Source organism: Zootermopsis nevadensis, unplaced genomic scaffold (assembly GCF_977971745.1).
Source record: "Zootermopsis nevadensis isolate Lab colony 2312 unplaced genomic scaffold, Znev_1.0 Znev_ptg000021l, whole genome shotgun sequence".
NCBI classification, from domain to species: domain Eukaryota; kingdom Metazoa; phylum Arthropoda; class Insecta; order Blattodea; family Termopsidae; genus Zootermopsis; species Zootermopsis nevadensis.
This window is the reverse complement of record NW_028259153.1, coordinates 21,375,521-21,399,064: the sequence shown is the minus strand read 5'-3', so window position 1 is coordinate 21,399,064 and position 23,544 is coordinate 21,375,521. Positions and strand designations below refer to the sequence as shown.

The following is a 23,544-nucleotide window of genomic DNA, read 5'->3' as shown; positions in this document are numbered from 1 at the left end:
TTAGGTAAAGTTAGGTTAGGTTAGGTTAGGTTAGGTTATGTTAGGTTAGGTTAGGTTAGGTTAGGTTAGGTTAGATTAGGTTATGTTAGGTTAGGTTAGGTTAGGTTAGTTTAGGTTATGTTATGTTAGGTTAGGTTAGGTTAGGTTAGTTTAGGTTATGTTAGGTTAGGTTAGGTTAGGTTAGGTTAGGTTAGGTTAATATGGTGGCGTTGCTTTGCTCGGCGTCGTTTGATCGCGCCGATATTACACGCGTCGATTTTTAAAGAATTTCAAAGTTATACTGGCGTTTATCAGCTTAAAGTCTCGGTTTTAATGGCATTCGATATCTGACGTCAGGTAATTGCTACGTCTTTTGGGTGTGACGAATTTTTTCGTCATGTGCAGTTGCATCTTACCTGTCGTCAGTAAACGTGACTGCGTCGCGACGCCCATCTGTTTCTCACTTTCTTTCTTAATGGCATCTGGAAACTTGTTTTGAGGTAAAGGTGTTATTTGATATGTAATGGCATATGTTTTGAAAAATATTTGCTTTATTTTACATCTTGCTAAGATTAGTTTATATAAATATGATTAGCGGTGGGTTGTACAAATACGTGAAATGTATGTGATGAAATCATCGAGATAGTGTTTGTTAGAAATAGTAATTGTAAATCTTATATCTAAGACGTAAGAACGAGGTGGAATGGAATCTTATTGCATGCTTGTGTACGTTGAAGTAGATAATAAATTTTGTACGCTTGGAACAATAACCAGTTAGTGTCAGAAATAAATTATCGTTAATTATGAACTGTAGAAGTCGTGAAATACGTCAACTTCCTCCTAGGCCTTCAAACCGGAATACATTTTCCAGCTGTAATTAGAATGTGCGGTGAGTACAAATATGGTGTCTTCTAGGTTGTAGCGCCGTGTAGTCTGGTATAATTTTGCCGACGTTTCGGAGGTCCTTGATGCCTCCATCATTGCCCTCATATCCCTGATGATATTGGCCCAAGGACATTTGAAAAGGTGGTAAATTTCTACCTGATTCACTGCTTTTCCATCCAGAAGACAGCCATCTTGTAATTGAAAAGGTGAAAAGTACGTGGCTAGAAGCAGTTTAGAAACATCTTCCTGCATAAAAACAAAATTATCTGTGAATATTCCAGCGTTATTCGAAATTACGTTTTTTTTTTCCTCACACTTACGTAAATCTTTAATGAAGTCGACAGTAAAGTTTTCGCATTGCTGTCCCCATATTTAACAAAAATTCGTTGTCCGATCGGGCAAACTCGATTAAGCATCCTGGTCTAGAAAAGAAGTAATCAGACAGAACTGTGTCAGCTTTGAAAAGATTTGAGCTGCAGGAACATACGATCACTGCCTCGTCCAAAATAACCACTACTATTCGGTTTGAGCATGAAGGAGATTGACTGTCAATCATGGGTTGATGCTGTGTGATGAGGGTGAACACTGGAGGAGTAGACGATTTAAAAACCTGAAAAGGGAAAGAAGGCAATGTTTAGACATTTTTAAAGAGAAGTAGACAGGTAAAAACGTCCGTTTTATTTCCAGATTAACAGATCAATAATAAAGTTGCATTACTCAATGTTCCTAGCACTCGAAGATTTCTGTCTTCTGGGTCGTTGCGCCGTGTAGTCTGGTAGATGTCCACCGACGTTTCGGAGATCCATGCTGCCTCCATCGTCGCCCTGATGATGGAGGCAGCTTGGACCTCCGAAACGTCGGTGGCCATCTACCAGACTACACGGGGCAACAACCCAGAAGGCAGCAATCTTCAGATTCAGCGCCGTTAGAATAAAAAAAATCCTACTTAAGTTAGAATTGTTTTTAGTATCCGACTGCAATGTTCGTACGGGACGTTGACTGACGCTGACTGACGTTGGACTACTGACCTCCGCAAGTCTTCATGCACTGTGGCTCTGTCATAAAGTTGTTCCCGTTGCCATCACATCCCCCGAATTTGAATTCTGCGCACTTTCCCGTCGCTGGATCGTACCTCCACCTGGGGAGAAGGGCCCTGCAGTGGCCCCTCACGGCCGGGAGCCCACACACGTTCTCTGCCACACACAAATCATAAATTGAAGTTTGATCCAAAACTACGAATTGTAGCCTCTTCAACTTTCAGCAAGAATGAATTTTGCCCGCGATATGTTCGTATCATTATTTTCCTAAGTATCATTAACCAACTGATCTTTGTCATGGAGACATGTTACAATTATTTTTTTCTTTTGAGACAAAAACTGAATTTTTGTAGTATTGGTTAGATCAGTGGTATTCAACCTTTTTTTGTTCGCGTACCCCCAGACATAATTTCTCTTCAACTTTGTACCCCCAAAGTTGTTGGTGTATAATTCAAGTTATACATAGTATATAATCTACATCTAAAATAAATTAAATAAATTACATTACTGATTATTCAGTGTTTACCATAAAATAATATATATATTTTTTTTAAATTTCACGTACCCCTAAGATGTCTTCCCGTACCCCCAGATATAATTTCTCTTCAACTTTGTACCCCCAAAGTAGTTGGTGTATAATTCAAGTTATACGTAGTATATAATCTACATTTAAAATAAATTAAATAAATTACATTACTGATTATTCAGTGTTTATCATAAATAATATATATATTTTTTAAAATTTCACGTACCCCTTAAGATGTCTTCGCGTACCCCTGGGGGTAATTGTTTAGGCTACATGAATGCTAGTGAAGTTCTAATGACACCAGACGTGTAATTTTAGCACAAGCTGTTGACATTTTGAAATAGTCTGTAAATGTTCAGTGAAATAATGCGAACTACAATTGCGAAGTATAATTAGTGAAAAGTCTTTCCAAGACTGGCAACAATGGGTAAGTTTTTATAGTGGTGGTCACTGTTGTGTTGGCACCCCTGTGTTTGAGCTGTAACTTTGGTAGGGAACTAGCCGTCAAGTCCAGAGCTTTCAAGTTACTATGGCAAAGAGTCACAAATCACTTCACGTTACAAATAACAACGCTAGGCTTCGCTAGTGCAGCTGTCGGCCGCGTTTCTTTCATGCGCTCCGTTACTCTTGAAGCGCTCACTAGCGCAAGTTATTTACTTGGCTCATGAGACCGTGAAGAAGAAAACAAAAAAATTAGACACTGTAAAAAAAAAGGTCTTTATTTGGCTGTAAAATAAAAATGACCTTTCGTCAAACATTTTAGAGTATTTGTCAAGTCTTTAACACAAGACTCGGATTTTACTGAATTACCGTTTCCGACATTGTTGCGAGGTATATTTACTCTCGTTTGCCTCAGAAATATAGACTTAAAAGGTGTTATTATGTCTGTGTTTGCAACTACTATCAACAAAGCGACGGATTTTCGTAAAATATTATGTACAGGGTGTTCAAGGTCATCCAACTTTGTACATTTTTTTCTCTACACTAATTCGCGTCAAGAAATCTGAAGCGAAAGCAACACTGACGCCTTTAAAATCAATGTATTTTGGGAAAAAAAATTGTAGTATTGTTTTGTAGAATTTGATTAGGTCCTTAGGTCTAACAGCTATCGTCTTTCCAAATATCCTTAAGTGACTGATATATTTCAGAGACCACATTCTTGGATAGAGGACTTTAAAGTAATGAACTGTTGATATAGCTATATGGCACAAACAGGGCTTTCCAAAACATGCTGGAACACCACAAGTTAATAGAGATTGTTTTCAGAGGTTGGCTATACTTACTGTGACTGATGCAATCGCATTTAGGACAGCTGTTGCTGTCTTTGATAAGTCTGCATCCTCTGTTGCAGACGGGCGGTTCAACATCTGGGTTGCATGTTTTCACAATTTGTTCGCTCGCTACGTCTGCCTTCCTGTCTTGACAATTCTTCTCGCAAGAGTCTCGAGTCTCAAACCTAAAAACAATGCGTCTACTGGTAACAAAATTTCTGGACGTAGAAAGTATTTGTCTGTGGCAGGTGCTTGTCGATCGACGGAACAGCTGAAATTACGGGCCGTACCGATTTAAAGCAGAGCGTTAGTTGCAACAAAGTGTTACGACTGCAGGAATTCAGCACTGTCATTGGTTTTGTCGTCGTCATTTGTAGTAGGCAGGGTTGCGGTTTAAATAGAACGCCCTGTATAAAATATTCTCCGAATCTTCCTAAATGTTACTTTTTGTTGCATTGTGTCCCTCACCTGTTGTTATTGCCCCCACAACCACCCCAGACGAAGGATTCGCACGTCCTGGACTTCCGGTTGAAGTAGTAGGACCGAAAGGACCCCCGACACTGGCCGCTCGACGGAGGCTGAAAGCAGTCCTCAGGACTCACTGTCCTCATCACCTCCTCTCCGTCGTCCGACCTCCCCTCCGCGTCTACTGCAAGAAAAAGTTCTTATTTGTTAGATGGTATAGTTGCGTCATATTGTGAAAATATATTTAATTAATTATTCTTGTCCGTCTAATCACAATTTAAAATTTAAAATTAAAATTAAGATAATTAAAATATCATGTGATGTTCCTATCGAAACATTCGATTTACATTTAGAACATCTTTTTCTTACGACATGTTTCGGTTCTTAAATGAACCATCTTCAGGTGTATAAAAATTAATTAAAATTATATAAACTTAAAACTTAATCATAATTTCTTATATGTAACTTTTTTATAGTTGTTTATCAGATATTTTAATTATCTTAATTTTAATTTTAAATTTTAAATTGTGATTAGACGGACAATAATAATTAATTAATTTCTTATTTATTAGTTTGTTTAGTGTGTAATTAGCTGCTGCGTTCTCATCGCTAAAAGAATTCCAATCCAACACGCAAAATTGACGTACCTCACAGAGAACATAACTCGTCTCCATGACAACATCAATCAGTAAATGCTGTTAAGGGAAGTTATGGGCATTCATTCTGAGAATAATGCGAAACACAAAAATGCACGATGTGGTAAAAATTCAGAGCTGTTGAATTTTATGATATATATACAGGGTGTCCCAAAATATGTATATACATTGATTAAATATGTAATGGTTGGGGGGTGTATATATTTTAGGGCACCGTAAAGATACTATTAAACTTTAAAGTGTTGGTATATGTTCAGTGTCTCTCTTCTTGCGAGAAAAACAATTAAGCATACGTCCTGTGTCTTTCGACCTTTGCACCAGGCGTGAAGATCAGGTAGAGTGCTGCCTTGCCTACGTCTTCCCTCTGCCGTCCCACGCCTGCTCTAAAAGGCTATTTGAGCAAGGTAGAAAGAAGAAATGGTATACATTTTTAATAGTTCCCGCGTGTACATGGAGAACGCGGTAAATATTTCGCTAATCTCAAGTTTACTGCGCTCATAGAACTAGTAAATTATCAACGTAAGAAGCAACACACATCGTCACACACTGCAAACACGAGCAGTTTGATGGCGATTCTGTAGGATGCATCTGTTAAAGTCTTTCCGAACTTAATATCAGTCCTTCGCCCATGGTACACCGATTTTGTAAAGGAGTCTCTAGCGATCGACACACTGTGGGTGTGATAAAGGTGGATGGTCACTTTGAACAACTACCCTAGACTCGCGAATTCAGTAAGTGCAAATTCTGACGTATGTAATGGTTTAGTTTATTAAAATGTCTTTATTTCGTTCACTGAATATGCATACGTTTCTGGGACACTCTGTATATGTAGAGAATGGTTTACCACTGCTTAATTTAAGAACAGCTATTAAGTGTAATAATGACGTCTGTTCAGGGTATGTAAGGATAAGATTGTGGATTGATCTGATCGATGCCTAGCTAATGTGTCATACAAACGTTTGCCTAGAATAAACTGGGGAAAAATATAAAATTGTGCTAGTCAATATGGCCGATTACCTGAGCGAGATATGATCCCTGGAGCTGAAATAAATTACAAATGGTAATTTCTATGCTGCGTATTCAGTTGTTTCTAAGTGTATTTACTCTTCCAGTGACAGTTTTCGATAAAAGTGTACTAAAAGACATTTTTTTTAAGTGTGATGATTGATAGGGTAATGTAATAGGAGTGTTATTGACCAATCAGTTGATCTACCGAAAGCTTTGTTTTCTTCAGACGCACTACGAATGGAGTTGAGTGTCTTGATGTGATTCTGGCATTCATCAAGGTGACAGACGTATCACCGTGTTACAGAAACCGAGAATGTTATTGCTCTCAATAAATGTTTAGACTCGGCTGTAGTAATTCATTATCTTAAATGGCACTGCATTTTTACACGCCTTGAACACTGCATAACTACTTCATGCTTTATAACTCTTGCGCAAGACTTTTAGTTAGTCAAGTACCTCGAAACTTACCAGGCAAAGTTTTTTAATCTGAGTGTATTTTAAGGTTAGGGTCCTGCTGTGTGAGGGCCCGTTTCGTACAGAACCATTAAAGACAAGGAAAATCTGGGTACACAGGCAATAGAGATTGAAGAACAAATAATTTTCTATGTCTTGGTGAAACTTCAGGTTCTTATGAATATGAAGATGACTCTTTTTTGGGATGTTGCGTCGTGTGGTCTGATAGAAGTTACCCGTCGCCCTGATGATGGAGGCAGTAGGCACCTTCGAAACGTCATATTACACGTCGCAACATCCCAGACGATGTGTTGATTAATTCTTGGGTTATTTAATGACAATAAAACTCGAATATACGTCCGTACCCCGAGAGAAATTTTAATCCACTATCCCAGTGTTTAGATATCCAGTATAATAAGAAAAATGGCGCTGATTTGATCGGCAGTTTTCTGTTTCTTAAACAATTAAAACGTTAATGTTTTGCATTTCTTATTAATCTAGTGATTTTCCATTTGATATTGTGCGCTGAAAATGTTTAGAATTATTTAAAAGATCAAAACAGAAACACAAAAGATATTGCAGCATTTTTATGTATACGAATCCTGAATTTGTTATCCGTCAAGCAAAGTTTGGTTTAAATCTAGCGTCATTTCACAACCGTCAAGGAACGGGTCGACTCTGGCAACCGTCAAAATGCGTAGTTTCAGCGTCAACCGACCCCCCGGAACCCGTGAAGTCTGACGCTAGATCACTCCATCGTGAGATGGAACCTATTTCTGAAACCACGTTGACTGTGTTTGCATTATATGCGAAGAGAGTTACCTCAAGGTAGCGTGAGATACGCGATGGAGCTGCCTCGGTAAGTGAAATACTAGACGGCAGAAACATAAACTAATAAGAAGGACCAACAATAGCTTCTCCCTTTTTTACCCATACCAAGAATAATGGTTTGTACAAACTGGATGCTGTTTTGTGGTTTTCTTTTCTTGCGGATGGGATAGGAACAGAAAAAAGAGAAAGATTTAGAAGATCTTTATCGTTTCTCAGAAGCCGGTACAAAGGAACAACAAGAAAACAACATTGTTTGTTGTCTGTTATAAGAATAAAACCGGTGATTGATATATTAATCATCCGATGTCGAAGCTCGTCTAAATAATATTAAAGAACTCAGTCCGTACCGCAAAGAAAATACAGCCCTTCACCATTGCAAAGATCAACTGGTTTACCCTTTGAAGCCGAAGCTCGTCTAAATATTATATTTAAGAATTCGGCCCGTACCGCGAAGAAAACACAACTCTTCACCATTACGAAGATCAACTGGTTAACCCTTTGAAGCCGAAGCGGAGAGAGAGAGAGAGAAGAGAGAAAGTGGGGGGAGTAGCGATAGGCACTACTGTTATAAATGGGGGAGGGGTATAAAGTTGGTTGTGGGCTACGAAGGTTCCCAGGCAGTGCCCGCTCGTCCTTCTGGTATGAATAAGTTTAGTGAGGACAGGGGATTTAGGAGACAGGATGGGGTAAGAAATAGGGTAGGGGGGAGTTGATTCGGGTCTTTGCGTTAATTTTGAATTTTGATATTGGCCTTGGGGGTGGCGTTAGGAATAATTTACGTTAATTTTGGGGGGGTTACTATAGAGCGGAATTTTGATATTACTCTGAGAGGGCTGCATGGGAGGCATGCAGAGCAACGTGGGAATTGGGTACCAACTCAGCATTTGCTCTAGTACCGAGGAAAACCACGGAAAACCTTGGTCGAGTTGGTGAAGCCGAAGCTCGTCTAAATATTATATTTAAGAATTCGGCCCGTACCGCGAAGAAAACACAACTCTTCACCATTACGAAGATCGATTGGTTAACCCTTTGAAGCCTAAGCTCGTCTAAATATTACGTATTTAAGAATTCAGTCCGTACCGCGAAGTAAACACAACTCTTCACCATTACAAAGATCGATTGGTTGACGCTGTTTAAGGAAATAATCGCTGTTTATTCTGAGAATCATACGAAACACGTAAATACAAAATGGATAATTACTGATTGTTGAAGCAAGTACACACAAGAAAATGCTAAAATAATTTTCGAATTCTGGATTCTACGTACAAGCGACCCGTTATTGTTGCATTGTTAGATCTCGCAGTCGTTGGGTTCGTGAATTAAGTAATGGAATAATTATAACGAAGATCAACTAGGATTATTCTTGTACAGTTTTGTAAGTGCATGTATTTTATCTTTCTAGGATCTGAGTACTGGAATTACGTTTATAATTGTTGACTCCAATCCACGAGTTATCTTTCGTGTTTCATTGTAATTAGTATTTAATGAATGTACCTGTTTATGGATTTCTTTTATAAATTTTAGATTTTCTTCTCTAGAGAATGTTCTGGTCTGAGTGTACTATTAATTTCCAATTTATACTCACCAACAATTGCGTCGTAGTACGCTCTGCCGTTTGTCGTCATGACAGCAGCTGACAGAATAACAATAAAAACATTCACAAGCGACATTTTTTTAGCTAGACACTGAACTTAGATGAAACCACTGACACAAAGACACACTTGTTGGCACCCACTGACTCGTTGTCAGCTGAAACCGTCTTATATCCTTACTGTCTGTCAGTAAGGAGACCACACCTTCATCCCCACCCGTTCGCCTAGCCGTCTAGCAAAGAATTCCCACTCCATCTTTATGGACTTGAAGCATGAGTGAAATATGTGATCCAAACTTAGAGTTTCTTAACAGACGGACAAATTCGTGACAAGGAATTGTTGTCACAAGCATGAGTACATTTCTGGGCGAGGGCTGACTTCGTAACATAAACCAGCCCTTCTAAACCTGAGGTTGTCTAATTAGGCGGACGTCAAAAGATCAATTTATTATCTCAAAGAAAACGCAACGCGTCCTCATAACTACAATCACGTGGTTAAGTCTGTTTAAAGGAAATAATTCGCTGTTCGTGCTGAGATTCTTTTGCGGGCGAACATACAGATTCTGTCACTCAGTTGGAATGGAGTGTTTGGTTTTCTCAGTGTAAATATGTGTCAGAAGGTTTGATTTCCGCGTTTACAAGAGCAGAACTCTGCGTGGTGTTATCGGGTGGAAGGAACTGTGATGATTCTTGTCAGTTTCGAGAGAGAACAAGTGTTTGTCGCGGGAAGCACATGTTGACGGTTTCCAAGAAAGTGGGACACCAAACGGTGTTTCGTATGACGTGCGTAGACGTGCTCACTAAGTGACGTCATGGAAATACCACAGTGGTTCTGTAGCTGAATATCGAAACAACAATATATGACGTCGGATGACATGGGTAATTGTGGATTGGAAGCTGTCGAGGTCTCTTTTGAAATATTGTCCCAGAATTCTTCTGGATTGTCGAGATTCGACTAGAGCAGTGGTATTCAACCAGGGGTACGCGAAGACATCTTTGGGGGAACGTGAAATTTAAAAAAAAAAAAATTATGATAAACACTGAATAATCAGTAATGTAATTTATTTAATTTATTTTAAATTAGATTATATACTATGTATAACTTGAATTATACACCAACGACTTTGGGGGTACAAATTTGAAGAGAAATTATATCTGGGGGTACGCGAAGACATCTTAGGGGTACGTGAAATTTAAAAAAAAAAAAATTATGATAAACACTGAATAATCAGTAATGTAATTTATTTAATTTATTTTAAATTAGATTATATACTATGTATAACTTGAATTATACACCAACGACTTTGGGGGTACAAAGTTGAAGAGAAATTATATCTGGGGGTACGCGAAGACATCTTAGGGGTACGTGAAATTTAAAAAAAATATTATTTATGATAAACACTGAATAATCAGTAATGTAATTTATTTAATTTATTTTAGATGTAGATTATATACTATGTATAACTTGAATTATACACCAACGACTTTGGGGGTACAAAGTTGAAGAGAAATTATATCTGGGGGTACGCGAACAAACAAGGTTGAATACCACTGGACTAGAGGACCTCCAGAACGCGAATCGAAAATTCTGACGAATAAACCGCGGAATTTTACAATTGTGGATATTGACGATGGGAATAATAATCATTAATTCTTTCATCTCTTTTTACTGGTTTTCATAGTTTCTTCCTTTTATATTTTCCTTTCCCGTATCCCCCAGTTCGTTTCGTTTACTCTTTGCACTGTTTTTTATTTAATTACTGCGTACACTTCTTGCTATATTTTTACATTCCTTCCTCTCTCACGAACGATAATGAGTGAGAGAGAACAGAAAGTGGACGGAAAATGTGAGAGAAACTACATTTTAAGGGGAAATACAAATGTTCTCCTCCGCAGGTTCGCAGGCAGTGCTCGTTCGTCCCTCTGATAAAGGTAGACTGAAGAGAAGTTTAACAGCGTCTTACTGCATTCGGTCTGAGAAATAATCTAGAAAATGACTGTCATGTGAAATGTTGCGCCGTGTAGTCTGGCAGAAATTTACTGACGTTTCAGAGGTGCTCACTACCCCATCGTCAAGGCTGTTATCGAAAAAGTAAGTACCTCTGAAACGTCGGTGAACTTCCAACCTGACTACACGGCGCATCGTCCCAGAAGACGGCCGTCTTTATACTAGCCACCTTGAGAACCTGATATTTCACCTGGTCAGGTTCCTGTATGTCGTAAGTGAGTAAGAGTTCGCTCGTAGCACGGAAATACCTATCATCTTCAAGGGGAATGGACGTTGAAACAAAATTGGGGCCATTTTGAATAAGAGATTTGAAGGTTGCATGCGTCGTCGAAAATATGTCAGCTTCTTCGGGGTCATAGCCAAGGCAGATAACACTTTGCGCGTTGAAGGTCTCATCCAGGACGTGTTTTTATGAGGGGAATAACCTGGCATGTTGTGCGGGTGTTCGTGGCGACTTGTTCCCTTCATGCTCTTGGCTTACGATTGAAAATAAAACGACTTTCATCTGTCTCTTGCTTTTAACGAGCGAGTCTTAAGTAGGTGTAGGACAGTGGATTTGCCATCCGCGCTCTACTGCCGAGGACTGCATCGAGTGTCCGAAGGATCGTACGAAAAGAGATATCTGTTATTGCAGAAAAGGATCATTGCTTAGAAATTCTGCCTCCATCACGAAGACCATGACTCACCGTCAGTAAGGGCCTCCGAAACGTCGGTAATTTTCTACCGGAAAACACGGCGCAACAATCCAGAAGACGTTCGCCTTCCTTCTCGCCGCCTTGAGAACCTGAAATATCAAAGAGGAATATCTTTAGTCGGCGACTGTTTTGAATTTCGTCTCTGGAACCTCCGGACCTATTCAGTACCCAGAAATTCCTTCGTAAAGAGATGTCGTATGAAAATATTATTAATTAACAAGGACCAGTTATACGGCAACTACATTAAATAAATTATAGGCTTACTTTTTCACATTAATTGCCTCTCATACCTGTCAACACGCAGTGGCTTTTGTCTGGAAGAAAGTTAAATGAACTTGAATCCACTGTATGAGAGCTGAGTCACAGATAATTAAAGTCTGGTTTGATTCATGTTTCTTCCAAATATGCACAGTGTTAGTTTTCTGTTGGAAGACGGAGGCGTTCGTAGGAAGAGGAAAGTAGAGATTACGGGTTTATCCACACGCGGAAGAGAACTTCAAAGAGGTTAACAAACTTCAATAAAATAAGTCCTCTCTCTTTACGTCACTGATATGAACGATTTTTACGCAATATCTCCTATAATTAAGACATTTACAGGCTTACGTTCAGGATGTGTTGAACGTAACATTTGTTAGGTTTCTGTGTTGAAGCATCATCTATCGTACGGATTGTCTATTAAATTATAATCGCTTGGGTTTAAATTTCCTACGTCAGGTACTTGCACATACTGATAACCTCTATTTGTTAAGATAAGAAAATGAAATTAGGCGTAGTTAAATACCACTCCTTGAAGACGTATGGTAGAATGGAGGTAGAACTTCGCTAATTTTTAATATCGGCACTAGATGGAGGTTTCACAGTCCGAGTTTACTTTACAATTTTTATGTTTTCAAATCGGGACTTAATTGTGGCTCAGTGAACTGAAAACTTATGTATGAAACATGTTTCGGCTTCCCGGGGCATCGTGTGTAATGCCCCTGACGAAACATTTGTAACTAATATAATTAGTACTTTAAGGCACATATGTACTACGTACTTAAAACAGCGTTAACCAGTTGATTTTCGTAATGGTGAAGTGAAGTGTTTACTTCGCGGTACGGACTGAATTCTTAAATACGTAATATTTAGACGAGCTTTGACTTCAAAGGGTTAACCAGTTGATTTTCGTAATGGTGAAGGGTTGTGTTTTCTTCGCGGTACGGACTGAATTCTTAAATATTATTTCGAAGACTTCTGGCTTCAAAGGGAGAAAGAACATAATCAGGGAATAAAGGCTCGTAGTGACGTTGCTTCCTGGAAATAAACATATCTGAGACCCGAGCGTTTGTGTGTAGCGCGCGCCTGGCAGCCAGCCACCCGCTGTTGTTGATTCGCGCTCATATTATTAACCGAAGCGGTCGGCTTTTGGGTCATATGCTTCTTTACAGCTAGATCGCATTTACGTGGCAAATCCACGTTTAATTACCTGCAAGTCAGATGTGGCATTCTTCATAATAAAAATTACTGTTGCCAAGTAACATTATGTGAATTTTAAATTAAATTCGCCGTGATGATGGAGGCAGTAAGGACCTCCGAAACGTCGGTAAACTTCTACCAGACTACACGGCGATGGAAACGAGAAGACGTCTTTGAAGGACATTCGGTCTGTCTCCCGAGTTGAAATTTGACTCAATTCGTCTTATTAAATGTTCGTCCCGTTTCGAGCTACCAATTTTCCTCTGGAAACTGAATTTTTTGTTGATAAAAGAACGATGCGTCGACACTGAGGCTGCGAGTACCTGTTCGCTTGTTCTTTAACAAATGAAGCACTTACAGATTACCTCGGAAAGTTTTCAGCCACTCTTCTCCTTTAAATGGTTAAACGCAACCAGCAAAGTACTTACTTGGGCTCGATCGATAACTTTCCAAAATTGTTTTCTCAAGTTCCAGGTTGTCTTCCAACTCCACTTAGATTGAACGCCCTTGAGAAAGCGGATAGGGGCAGAAAATCCTATAAATCCAATAACCCACTTACAAGAAATCTTTGTGTATCTGGACACCCCTGCAGTGGCCATTAATCTTGTTTAAGTAATCGATTTTGACAAAACCACCGCCCCGTACTGCGAGACGGGAGCCGTAATTAATCATCCAGTTGGGTCCGGGGGCTTGTGGGGGGGGGGGGGGGGAGGAAGGAGCAGCCACAGGTTCCGCAGATGAACTCTTCCCGCTAACGAAGGCAGCCAACCCTTCAACGACCTCCCGTACCTGATCCCCCGGGGGCAAAAAGGCTCTTGGTTTTATAGTTTTCGCCCAGTGGTCCCGAGGGATCAGAGCAATTTTTTCCGTTTCCGTTAAACGCAGTTGCTTTCTTGTAGCTGCGAGGTTTTGCTCAGTACACACCTCATCTTTTTATGAGCCAAGTCCGTGCTCTGAGCATCACACCCCTTCGTTTGTGTTTATTTGTTCTTTCATTATTGTCTTCTTTCATTACATTAACTTTATTTCCATCGCTACTTCCTAGTTTATTCTCTCCTCGTTTTTTTTAATTTATCGTATTTTCATCTTTTCCCTTCATTTTCTTATCCCTACCCTCTCCTTCCTTCTTTATTTACCTTTTACTTTCTTCTCCCACTTTCCTTCAACACCTTTCCCTTACAGTCTTCTGTCTTGTTTCCTAATTCCCTTTGATTTCCATTTACGAACGATCAGAGTCCAAGCCTCAGTTGTTTTAGGCCCCCGGAGGAACCTCCCCCCCTACCCCCTTCCAGCCCAAATCCTTTCAGCAAGGGGTCAGTGCCCCCTGAATCCGCGGCTCAGACCCGACGCACATAACGCGCACAAGCTGTCAGCAATTTGCATACGTAACCGCAGTTTTGACCGCGGGTAAGACTTCAACTGCAGTGCCGCAAGGGATGGGTGTGTCGGGGGTGGCCGGAGGGCGCGCTGATTGATCAGGGTGACGGGTCAATCGTGTCCTCTCCTCAACACAATTAATCAAGTTCACCAATTAATTAATCGTTTACCAACGTCCGCCATATCGAGTGGTAATCAATCAAACCTTCCGTCTGCGTCTGTACGCACAAGGTGTTACCACGGAATCCATGTGATCGTAGTTCATGCATAGTGCAGATGGGATTTTAAATACGGGGTACACGTCTCTCTTTCTGGATGTACGATGTCAGATTCAAATCCTGTGTAATTGTATGTGATTCATTATACGTACATTATGTTGAAAACTGTCCATTCTATTCTGCATTTAGCGTACGTCTTGGACCTTAAGACAGTGCCCAGTATAACAGATATACGCGTTTGTCTGTATGTTTTGTTCTTTGCCTGTGAACGAAGATACCTTTTTATGGACTGATCTCCCATCTAAGGAGCCAGCCATACCTCCTGCCTGAATGGCATCTAGAAAAGCCAATGGTCGAACCTGTCTGCATTTATAATTAAGAATCTTGTAAAGAACGGGTTATTATTATTATTATTTAGTGTTCTGTCTGGCGACAGGTCCATATGAACAGGATCCTTCCATCCTTTTCTCGGACTGGGACCTGTTCATATACGTTCTTGGCAGATGATCCAGAAGTGGTTTGCCATTGCCTTCTTCTGTGTGTGAATGGAGTAATTGTTGGGATGCCACGGAGGAAAACTCCGTGTTGCCTAGACCACGGCCTTGCCCAACACAAGTTATAAATTCGGGCACCGCCGGGTTATGAGCGTGTTAAATCTGGTTCCAGTTCGAATAATTCAAAATTCCACCTGGATCTGAAACATCAGTAAACATGGAAACTTCTTATTAAAACAAACGCTAAAATCTGTCGTGTTTTTGATGATGTAGACACAATTTTTAATTTAAGTTAATCGTTAGAAAGTGAACGAAGTTTCGGATTGGATTGAGCTGGCTTAATATTGTGTCAGGGGCGGGGAAACGTTTGATCCCGTAATAGCGGGTCTGCTGATGGGCGGAATTTCGTTAAATAAGAATTTAAAATTAGGTGTCGCTGTGCAAAGCAACTTTCTTCGTTCACGTGGTTAAACTGTGGGCGATATTGCGGCGACCGCTACTCCTACGCCAACTGACTGACTGACTGACTGATTGACTGACTGTCTAAATGCCAAGTGTGTCGGCACACTTTCACCGTTCAAAGGACGCGCTGTAGGCCGACCAAATGATCGCTCCGTGCCTGACTGTTGCATTCGCATTGCAGGACAATGCCCTCTTCAGGGACCGCAGTGAGATAAAATTAAAAGCGTCTCTTTATAATTGTGACCAAGACTGCGTTATTTGTACATCCCTGAATGAAAAACTCGGGTCTGACCCCCAGTTAAATTTCGTAGACAACAGTAACTAGTCTTATCTCTGTGATGAGTTACGAGTTGTATTTTATTTGATGTAAGGGATGAAGGTTTAAATATTGTTTAGACTTTTGGTTCCACTAATCGGGTCATGGGATAATGTTTATGAATGCGTGTGTTGTTATAACCGTTGTCATGGTAATGTTGCTAAGGGATTTTGCGTCTTATGCGAAAAAATATGACTTTTAGTTGTTTGTTTAATTTTAACCGTCTAATCACAATAAAATATTTTATTAAATATTAAAATATTAAAATATTATTACTACAATTAACATTCAATATTTAAAATATTTAAAATATATTAAAATGATGCTCCTTCTATCGAAACGTTCGATTTACAATTAGAGCATCATCTTTTTCACGACATGTTTCGGTTTTCAATGAACCATCTTCAGGTGTATAATCGATATAAATTCAAATGTAATATTCTAAATGCAATCCTTCGTCAGATGTCCATTAAACATCGGAAAGTTATCCTCTTCTAGATCAATTGTACTTTGTTATCACATTCAATGTTGTTTCGTAAATGTAGCGTGATCTTGCGTGGGTGAAATGTTTGTCGTGGTTTTTTATAATCGGTCAGATATGAAGAGTGGAGGAGGTCCGTCTAGAAGTAATGTCGTGTTGGAATATAATATAATATAATCTTCACAATATGACGCAACATTATCATCTCATGACTTTTAGTGTTAACTACTTTTCCCGTTGTTCTTGACGGGCGATTTTCTAGTTTTGTTTATAATTTCTCGTTGCACTTTTTCCTGTGAGAATCACAGCCAGGTGAGAATCTCCTTGGCTGTTTGGACAATCTCGTGTGAGAAAGGTTAATGGCAGAGAAAGTAGGTCCGTCTTATTACGCTCGAGTGACGCAGCAGTTATGAGAATCTTCTGGAACGTGTTTACGATGCCGAAGCACGTAAATTAGAAGGGGGATCCCTCTTGGTGACGTCAGTAAACGTGCAACATGAAAGTGTGGAGATTACCGTGATTTTTCGTGGTTGGGGGAAAAAATTGGTGTCACGAAATTCCCCCCACGCGATCATCATACATTTCTTTAACTCGTTTTTACTTACAGAAATTAAGATGGCTCAACAGAGGGTTAAGAAGTATTTCATCTCAATTTCTCAAGCACTTATGTGATGTTAACAGTCTCGAAGTGACTTAAATCCAATTCCAGCGACTTACCTTCTCTTGAAACTTACCTTTACCATAAGGACGAGTGGGAAACGCCTTGGAACCTTCACAGACGAAAATTTATCTGCTCCCACTTTCCTCTCCTGATTCATTTGTTCAGCTTCAATTATGATGATGATGATGATAATACGTGTGAATTCCCCATGACGTCAGCAACATTGTACAGTGTTTATCGTCAGATCTGTGAGAGGCCGTCGCTGGATGCACTTGACTCAGTTAAGATGTAACGATAATGACCTACTTTCAGCATTGCTCAGCGTTATTAGTGCGTTCCATGATCAAGGTTTCTGCCATCGCCTCGAAACAGGAATGCTTCGGATTTCAATTCGCGTAGTCCGCGTGCCACCCGCCAGTGTATTTTTGTGCAGCCAACGCGATTGGTCCACTCTTATTGGTGGAAAACATTGTACCTGTTATCAGGAAAAATGTCATTTAATATCATTGTCATTTGACTGTGTTACGTTTGGATAAAGTTGTATTCTCTTATATTATAAAATTCAGTCGCGTGGAGTGTGTACAGATGTGTTGTCACCCTAGAGCTAGGTTTTGTAGTTGTCTCAGATAGTAAGCCGGGTTCTTATTTGTAAGCATCACATCGTCCAGGGGCTGTGGACGGTCTCCTAGGAGACGAATTCTCGAACATTATGGGTCACCGGTACTTTCTGTCTTCCATTATATGCTGTGGTGTTGTACCCTGTCCGTTTCTGCCCCGTATTCGCGTGGGGCGTCTCTCCTCACGTGCTGGAAGACTTTGTATGTGTGGTCATCACCCATTTTCTTTTTTCTCACCACCAACTTTATGCCATGCCTCTGTCCACCTGTGGCACTAACTCACTGAACCGACGTATCTACACTGAAGAATAGTATTATGCAGAAATGGAAGTTTTGAGTTTTTTTTAATTTATTCTTATTCAAGTGCAGAGTTCATATACTTTACTACGAGTGGAGGAGATGGTAATATTCCAGCATTCACTTGAATGTATTCAAAGAAACTTCCGAAAATATCTTCCAGAATAATCAGCAACTCCGCCTGGATTCGAACCCGATATATTTTGAATGCGATGATAAGTTTTGCCGTTGAATAATCCTGCTATGTGGGAAAAATTCAACTCTCTCCGCAGATGTCAGAAGTTTGTGTGTCTGGTTTGATTTTTTGTTAAAACTGATACAAATTAATGTTTCACATCTTTCTTTCATCAAACTCTCGTTCAGAACAGCCAGCCCTCACCCTGGTCTTGTATCCCATGCTAAACTAACACATTCCACATCGTCTCGCCCGATTTTTTTTAGCCCTTTAAAACGTAGTGGTAACTATATGTACCACCTGATTTAACTTTCAGTAAGTCCGCATTTTGCCTACGGAATGAAAATTATTCTCAGAATAAATAGCGACTACTTCGTTATTGACATCAACTAATTTATCGTTGTCATGGAGACGCGTTTTCTTTTAGGTACGGACTGAATTTTTATGTGTTATTTAGACAATGGAACTTTCAAAATAATTTCACAGCACATTAATTTGAAAATAAAAATTCTGACACCTCTTTCTGACATAATTATTATTTTTTTTTACCATTTTCCGTCGGATTCAAGACACAGTGTCCGTCTTGATGAGCTGTTATCGAGGTAGCGTGTTCCTTTCGGGTTTTCTGACTAAAACTTTGCGTGCATTTCTTAGCTCATGCCGCGGTCTGTCAGAATACCTGAGTTGAATTGAAGTGACTTTCCTGTGCTGTTTCCGCACTGGAAAGTTTAGTCGGAATAATACATGTGTCGAGGAGTTTTCCTATCGGAGCTCACACAATGGCTACCCCGGGGCTCAGCCTACCCCTGGGACTCGTTCTTTACAAAATTGATAACACAGACCTTGAAAGAAAAGGAAACGAGACATTTATGGACTTGGGGACCGGAATACGTACTCTTCAATTTCACATTACTACCTTACATTTTCTGTACGAGAGAAATCTTTGTCACTTTACGTTTTCCATCAACTAACATTACAACTTTTGGGAGATATGTTTCTTTTGTTTTGTCCCGAAATGTTTATGTACTTTGGGAGTGTATACCAGTGGCGGAGCGAGACATTTTCAAAAGACCTAATCAAACGACACGCGAGAACTGCGTCGTAGCACGCCACGTCAAAATCTATCACGAAAACAAGCAATGTGTTAGCACTCGAGGTTTGGTTAACAGCTTGGAAATTAATGCAGTCTGCACAGACAGACGGAGAACGTGAGCCTAACCGAGCTGGCAAACATGAGCTATATGGAGGTGGTTAACGACGCATTCAGTGTTATGGAGTACCTCTGAAGACACGTCAGTAACACTTTATAATTTTTATCCTTTAAAGTGTTATCTGGTCTAACACAGCTAAGATGAACGTTCTGCCCCTTGCGTAGGCGTCGGGGCAATAGACGTCGGTGAGCCAGCGTCGTTTTCTCTGAATCTTTGGGTCCCTATGATAGCATTCGCTTTATTTCCATCTCGACATTTCTGTGATCGCTGTTCGCTCTGACAGTTATTTGGAACACAGCTGCGCTCTATGGGAGCGATGCAGAGTTACTGAGTGTTAAATCGGGTGGTGCTTATAGTTACCATTGTACTTTAAATGGTTAATTAACAGAAATACTGCCTGGTTGCTCGATGCTCGAGATGCCGCGTGAGGTGGTTTAGACATTCTGACAGAAACACTCGCTTTGCCATGGAGGACCACATTGCTGTCAGTAGAAATACCATCGTCACATTTCCATTGTGTCTGTCTCTGATATTTAAAAGAGATCTCACTTTTTCTCATGATTTTTTTTTGGTTTGTTATTCGAGTGCAGTTTTTTCGTGTTTTATTTTGTATGTTTGTCCCATCCCGACTTCTTTTATATTTTGAATCTTCTTTGTCTACGGCACACAATGAGGCAGCTGTGGAGTTTTTAATTTGCATGTTGAAAACTCACATTCTTCTTTGTTACCCACTTCATCACCCCGTCCAACCCTTCCCTATCACCATTTCTCTACCACTTACACGGCCCGAAATAATGGGAACGGAGCTGATAGTGAACAGTTTTGCTTCTGTGCACGATGCAAATTCGACCCAACGCAACGACGTTAAATAAAAATAGGAGATCAACTGTTTAATGCCTAATGGGGGGGGGGGAGAAATATGTCCTACCTGTTTCAAGAATCACTAACTGCGGGTTTTTGTATTGATGTATTTCGTATGATCTTCACCGTAAGCATCGATTATTTTCTTAAACAGCGTTAGACAGTTCAAACTGACTGGAATATACGTGGTTGAGATTCTTAGCCATTTCTGAAAAATTTAAATTTTCCAAAAAAAAAATTTCAAATTAAATAAGCTGTGAGAATTTGGACGTTGTTTTTTTGTGTTACGCATACAATTTTCACATTTATTTAAATACGCTTTCAAACAGTTAATTGCACTGTGTTACATTAGATAAAATTCCTTAATACAGAATCTTAAAGTAGGCCTAATGCCTCTGTTAGTATAAGTCGTACAGTAAACTTGACAGAGGGGTGGGAAACCAAAATTTGGAGATTTAGTAGACTAAATATTTTCCATAACTTAATTTCTTTTCTTTTCTGTTAGTTTTGTAAAAAACCAAGACAGTTTGAAAAATATACCAAAAAAAAAAAAAAAAAAAGGAACTAGGTATATAATTTAAAAAAGTGTTTAACTTTAAATTTAAAAGGAAATAAGAAGCTGACTTTAATTTCTTCTCTACGGAGAGAAGTATAATACGTAAAAATAAAATAAATAACACGGTTATACCTCTTAGAAGGAGGAAAAAAAAAATATATAAAGGCGAAAAGAAAAGAGATATATTTAAAACAAAAAAGCAATAATGGGAGACTAAACCAGCTCCTCACGAGAACACCTGCTCTCTGCGTTGTTTCTCTGGGGGGGCTCCCGCGGCCGCTCTTGTGTTTTCGATTTATACGCTGATCCACTTAACACCCGGGGTTCGCCCGCAAATCCCGTACCCGGCAGACAATAATGGCGACCATATTTTTCTTTCCAACTAAGCCAATGGTATATGCAGTTAACCATTATACAAAGTAGCTTGTGCGGCTTCATACACTCTACCTTGTTTATAATACTGGCATGTTCCTCTATCTACACAAGACCTGTATGATAATGTAAAATGCTACAGAGTGTAGTCGGCTCACTGGACCAGTTTCTAGGTCCATCAGAGTCCTTATGGCGAGTAGCAATCATTGGCTCTTGCATTAGGAAATGTTTGAATCAATTACTTTTGTAGATAACGAGGATCAGTGTGTAATAGTAGACCTTATTGGATGTGCGCTTGAGGAATTACTTTGAAGGATTGAGATTCATTTGTTTTGTTGCTAAGAAAAAATAGTAGATTAGTCGTTTCTTTGTGATTTTAATATTTTTACTCAAATTAATATCGTTAGTCAGATTATGTTTTCGAAATTTTTAATATAGATTCGATATATCGCTGTGAAGTCTCAACAGGCACAAAGATTTTTTAGTTTAATTTTGATATTACACTTTCTTCCACACAAACATCTTATAAAGGAACAGCAAGTGAAAGGGTGTACAAAATCTGACAACATTTATGCTGTACAAAGTAAGTTTATAAAATTTAATAATTGCGAAAAAAATTCCTTATTTAAATTAGGCATTTTAAACGAGAAATAACAACATTGCGAGTACGCGACATTATTTCATGAATGAAATAGTCTTTCGTTGTAAATTGACAAATGAAATTTTTACGGTGACGTGAATATATATATGCCTTTACATAGAATCGAACCGCAAATCACTCACATGAGAAACAGAATCGATATAACTGTCACGTCTTCTTCGCATAATTTTTGGCCTCATTTTAATCTAAAGTTTATAAATACGATGTAATTTCTTCAACTTGGAAGCTAAATCATCACTTAGGATGTATTCTGCTTAGTTATTGTCTGCAGTTGAAATATTTTGCTCACGTGAAAAATAAGCACTTGCCCGATCTTACAGTTTTCTGGTCTTCGTAAATCTTTGAAACAAGAGAAATTTTAGCTCAGAGAACTGACCACAGTCTTATTGATGGTTGAATGGAAGCAGGGAGTTCTTTTCCAATTATACACGCCAGACGGCGTGCGCAAGCTAGTCTCACGAGGTGCGGAGACCCTGCAGGTTATCTGAAACGTGACCAGACTTAACAGTTTCGCTAATTCAGCTGTTGAAATCAGACCCTTGTCTTGTATCTGTAAAGCTAGAGCCCCTGTTCGGTGCAACACTTTCAGATTAGGGAAAAATAAATTCCTGGACTATGTCCGTCGTCTGTTTTTTTTAAAAAAAGAACGCCACGTTTCGGAAGCTGGATATGCTTCCGTCCTCAGGTTAAAAAGTAGGAAGGGGCACCTACTCAGTTGGGTCATCATCAGCCCTGAAGATGGCAACAATATGTTTATCCGAAACGTTTTAACCTATTTACGAGTCTACAGGGCACTGAAACCCACATCATCATCAGCAGCAAAATTAGGCGAACTTGTGTTATTCGTGGTTTTCGCTGACTCTCATAAAAATACTCCGGAACAATTTACGTTTCAAAACAAGTAGACAGCAGACAAACATAACTCTGAGAAGATTCAACATCCATCTCCTTAATAAGGTAAATTTAACCCGAAAAGTTTATAAGAACTTTATATAAAAATCTTCAATACATCTACAATCTTACCCTCTTCTACTTAAATTAAGAATGCTAATACATTTGATTTGACTACCAAAATAACAGCAAAATATATTACAACAAACGAGAAGCGAGAAGAAACACCCCCCTCCCCCTCCATCTTAAGTTTACAAACCCTGAAATAACCTCCCCCACCCCCCCACCGGCAACTCCTTAAGTTATGGCTCGTACAATGCGCGTCTCTTTAACAGATCTGAGAGAACTTCTCAGCAGCATTTATCCATAGAGACAGCTGAACTACTCCTTCCACAGATGCTGCAGTCTCTCTGCTGCGTAATCGAGATATGGGGATGAGTTTGAAAGATGCTTTGTCTGAATAAAAGAATATTAATTTTACAAGGGAAAGAAATTCTTAAAACTAAGAAAATAGCCTCGTAATATTTTTTTTTTGCTTGCAAAACAACAATAATTTCCCTTGTCTGAACTAAAGAGAGGGAAACATTGCCTTTACTTGATAGTACGTTGAGAAAAATTCTATGACTGCTAGCATTTAATAGCTATAGGACGTTCGCCGTAAACGTCGACTCTCATTTACATTTATCCTAGCATGAAATTATTATTATTACTCGTTTCAGCGTAGATGGACCCACCTTTTCTGAGGTGAAAACGCAATGAGTTCAGGAAAGAATGACCACATTGTTCAATACAAGTAATCGATTACAAATTTGATTATCATCACGTCTAAACGTTGTCTGTTCTGAATACAGAAATTAATTGAAGTCTGTCTCTTAATGAAAAACACGTGTCTCGACGTCTGGTATCTCTAATCCGCTGTGTTAAGAACGTCCATAGAGCTGCAAGGTAGAACGATCTACCAATTTGTGTTATCTCCTAAACACAAACACCGAGCAAGTGGTTTTAGTTACTGGGAAAGTATTTTTACTTTCTAT

At 39.4% G+C, this 23,544-nt stretch overlaps 1 protein-coding gene and 1 long non-coding RNA gene across 3 annotated transcripts in view; one reads left to right on the top strand and one right to left on the bottom strand.

The window, feature by feature from the left end:
• The window catches only part of LOC147873238 (uncharacterized), a 68,362-nt gene that overhangs the window by 9,164 nt on the left and 35,654 nt on the right, over positions 1-23,544 (top strand). The window lies entirely within an intron of this gene.
• On the bottom strand, positions 513-8,887 carry LOC110830113 (inter-alpha-trypsin inhibitor-like). 2 transcript variants are annotated; one of them, XM_022064611.2, is made up of 5 exons: positions 8,697-8,887; positions 4,167-4,344; positions 3,711-3,883; positions 1,893-2,057; positions 513-1,474 (listed from the first exon to the last, which is right to left on the bottom strand). In XM_022064611.2, the coding sequence occupies exons 1-5, from the start codon at positions 8,779-8,781 to the stop codon at positions 1,467-1,469; spliced, it is 609 nt and encodes a 202-aa protein (XP_021920303.1). In that variant the 5' UTR covers positions 8,782-8,887; the 3' UTR covers positions 513-1,466. The 2 variants fall into 2 exon arrangements, with proteins under 2 accessions (XP_021920303.1, XP_021920302.1); XM_022064610.2 differs by having other exon boundaries at positions 4,167-4,347; positions 8,697-8,885.